The following is a 3,106-nucleotide window of genomic DNA, read 5'->3' as shown; positions in this document are numbered from 1 at the left end:
TATATACATAAATATATGTATTTATATATTTATCCATATATATATATATTATTAATATTTGAGTATTTGAGTATACCTTAACCCCACATTCTTAGTTCATATGTGATTTCGTACATATATGCATATCTACATACATGAATACATGTATATCCATTTAGATTTGAGTCATTATTGGTATATGCTGTACGATGTCTTGCCCACTGTATACATATTCACTACTTCTCTCAAATTTGTCAGTAGATAAATGGGTTTTTTGTCGAAATCAAAATGAAACTTGAGTGTGAATGTATTCTATTTTTCTCAGATACGCTTTCATCTTGTTTGGCCGCATCACATACACTTTACATCGATATCTGGTGCTTTAAAGCCTTAAATCTTTCCATTAGACACTAATTAGTGTCTGGTTAAAATCATGTAATGTTAGTGTTTTTTTACGCTCGTGACACACTTGGAAGAACGTTGTATGTCCACGAATCTCTTACTAACTATAATATTACTTTCGTTTCTTGTTCACCTACTACAGTGGTGCAATTGGAAGCGCGGTAAGAAACACGGGACGAAACAACAACGCACCCCATCAGTGGGGGTTTACAATTCTCCAGTGGCCTAATGTGCACTTTACGCTAGGCAGAACTTGATGTTATAGTCAAGGAACTACAAGAGAGTGTGCGTATTACCTAGACGGCTGACACCGAATTTACTGGCGATATTCTGATCAGCGTACAATTCCCAGTGCCAAGACTGTTTCGTACTGTAAAGCCTAAGGTTAAAAGATGTAGGGGTTTTCTGCTTGTAGCCTGAACCAGATCACCTCACGTGTATATAATCTTTCTCGAAGTTCTGGATGGCAACTTCAGCCGGTTGGTGCTTGGTCTACAGTGGACTTCAGTCGACACCCTATTAAGAAGAATCGGTTCGCTTGCGCTCGCATACACCTCTATCTACTTTCAATATCAATAAACAAGTATTTATCGAACTTATGCCTATGAGTCAGCCGTAGCGCTTTGTATTAGTCTAGCAGACTTTTCGAATTAATTTTCTGTGTATTCTCCTCGTTCCTCTAATATAACGTACTGTGTACTCTTTGGAATTTTCACTAAGATGAGCTGCAAAATCGATTATTCTTCCAACGCAGGGAGCATCCACAATTCAAGGTGCACTGGAGACGATAATAGCGCTTAATGTGTGTGATGTTGTCTAATTGAGACGGCGATGAAAATGTACTCTAAATAATCTCACTTTTATTACTAAATTTCTATAAAAAAAATGTTCTACTAAATGGGGTTTTTTTTCCTCTGCTATTAATCAGTTTTCACTTCCCTCTGCATTGTTCCGCTGCCCTCGACAGATGATTTGGGTTGAGTAAAGCCAGTGGCGACCACAAACGACTCGGACGATGAACTGAGTAGCGGATAAATAGACCAACGAAGACATTAGTGTTGGTAAATTGGGCCTCAGATAAACCCCATACTGTAATTGATTGTCGTGAGAGCGCAATACGAGCAGTGTAAGAGGTTTGAATAGGAATAATCCTGAAACTGTACACACAAATCTAAAACACATCTGCTTCAAGCGACCGACAGGGACCGGAATGACAATCCCTGTGAAACAATCAAAACTCTCTGCTGTCACGCACCTCCGACTGGCAGCTGGCTTCGCAAATTTGACGGACTGGAAAGTTTGAGTCAGAGAAGTGCGGAAGTCTGCAACAACATAAAGGGGTGACGTTAATTGTAAGCAAGTCCAAGCTTTATCTTACTAGTCTCGTGAGATACCCAAGGCCGTCATAATTCATTTTTGTTTCAATTGAGAGGAATGTTATTTCCGCTGAGAATGTGTCAAAATCCACGCTCCAAGTATAGAATATAAAACAAGGTCAGTACCCCTTAAGAGAATCTCTTAACTATTCTAAGATAGAACAGCGAACCCCCACCAAGACCTCCACACATCATGCATAGCCGCAAGAACAAAATAGCGTCCATGGCACCTGCCTCTGTACGGACTTTGCATTTGTGATACACTTTCCGCACTATACATCCATGGTCTATCACGTACCCTTGATATCCCCACCTCCCAGTAGTTTCACTACAAGCGTCCCGCCTGGTTTGAGATTGCCCTTCGTGAAGTTCAAAACGGCATCGCAAAGATTCTGGAACACATTGAACGGAATCAATGATCAAGTGGTAAACATGATGTACTCTCGCGAAGCAAACCAGCGAAATCCGATATCCGACCAGTAGAGCTCTGTCGCCACACATGCATCCCCAAGTGTTATACATTTAATCATTTGTTTCTTTTTTCGGTGCCATACAGCTTAACCCCAATGGCTCAGACCTGAAGAATATACGATCCCAAATACAGCACACACAAAAAAGATAAAGCGACAATTTCCATATAGCATACCATTAACCGGTCGAAATCGACAGATGGCTGCCCGCTTGCTGGTGGTGCCATGTCGCTGTGTGTCGGATTAATTGCACAATGGGTCAAGGGTCAATGTTCAGAACTTGCGTTGCGCTACGACTAACTTTCGTGGTATAAATTGTCGCCTCTATACTGTCAGAACGGACGTAAAGCAACACACCGGATCGTCATGCATTGCAAGGAGACAATACGAATCTGACTACCAAACTGGGCGTGCAGCATACCTAAGTACCACATCCGCTCGTTTTCCTTGTAGAATCTTGGTAACCTCTGCTTGCGTATCAGCCTTTGTGAAGTCCCCCGTCACTAGGGAGGCGCCGGGCACCACATTCATCTCTAAACGAGGATTAGCCAGACATAATCAATATCACTAAACTCGGCATACGCGATTTCAGACGCGCATACATACACACGGGATAGGCAGACAGACAGGGATACCAATTATGAAACTGAATATGTCTGGAAGGTATACAACAGGAAATTATATACACGTATATAAGCAACATTGTGCGACTACATGAGTATGTAATGGGATATATATGTGTGTTTATGTGGACAAATCGTCCATATATATATGTATATGTATATATATATATATATATATATTATATAAATAAATATATAAATAAATAGATATACATGTATATATATATATATTTATATAATATATACAATATATATA

General features: G+C 40.1%; 1 protein-coding gene across 1 annotated transcript; it reads right to left on the bottom strand.

The window, feature by feature from the left end:
• Nucleotides 1-1,301: 1,301 nt before the first annotated feature.
• On the bottom strand, nucleotides 1,302-2,760 carry SARC_13168 (ribosomal RNA large subunit methyltransferase J; the record flags this gene model as incomplete). The annotated part of the gene is made up of 5 exons (XM_014292706.1): nucleotides 1,302-1,401; nucleotides 1,637-1,703; nucleotides 2,056-2,149; nucleotides 2,404-2,458; nucleotides 2,649-2,760. Coding segments are annotated over 5 exons (428 nt in total), but the record flags the coding sequence as incomplete, so codon positions are not given.
• Between the last annotated feature and the right edge of the window lie 346 nt (nucleotides 2,761-3,106).

The sequence above is a fragment of the Sphaeroforma arctica genome (genome assembly GCF_001186125.1).
Source record: "Sphaeroforma arctica JP610 unplaced genomic scaffold supercont1.2970, whole genome shotgun sequence".
In the NCBI taxonomy this organism is placed as follows: Eukaryota; class Ichthyosporea; order Ichthyophonida; genus Sphaeroforma; species Sphaeroforma arctica.
The sequence above is the reverse complement of the archived record's forward strand: the minus strand, read 5'-3'. Positions and strand labels throughout refer to the sequence as shown.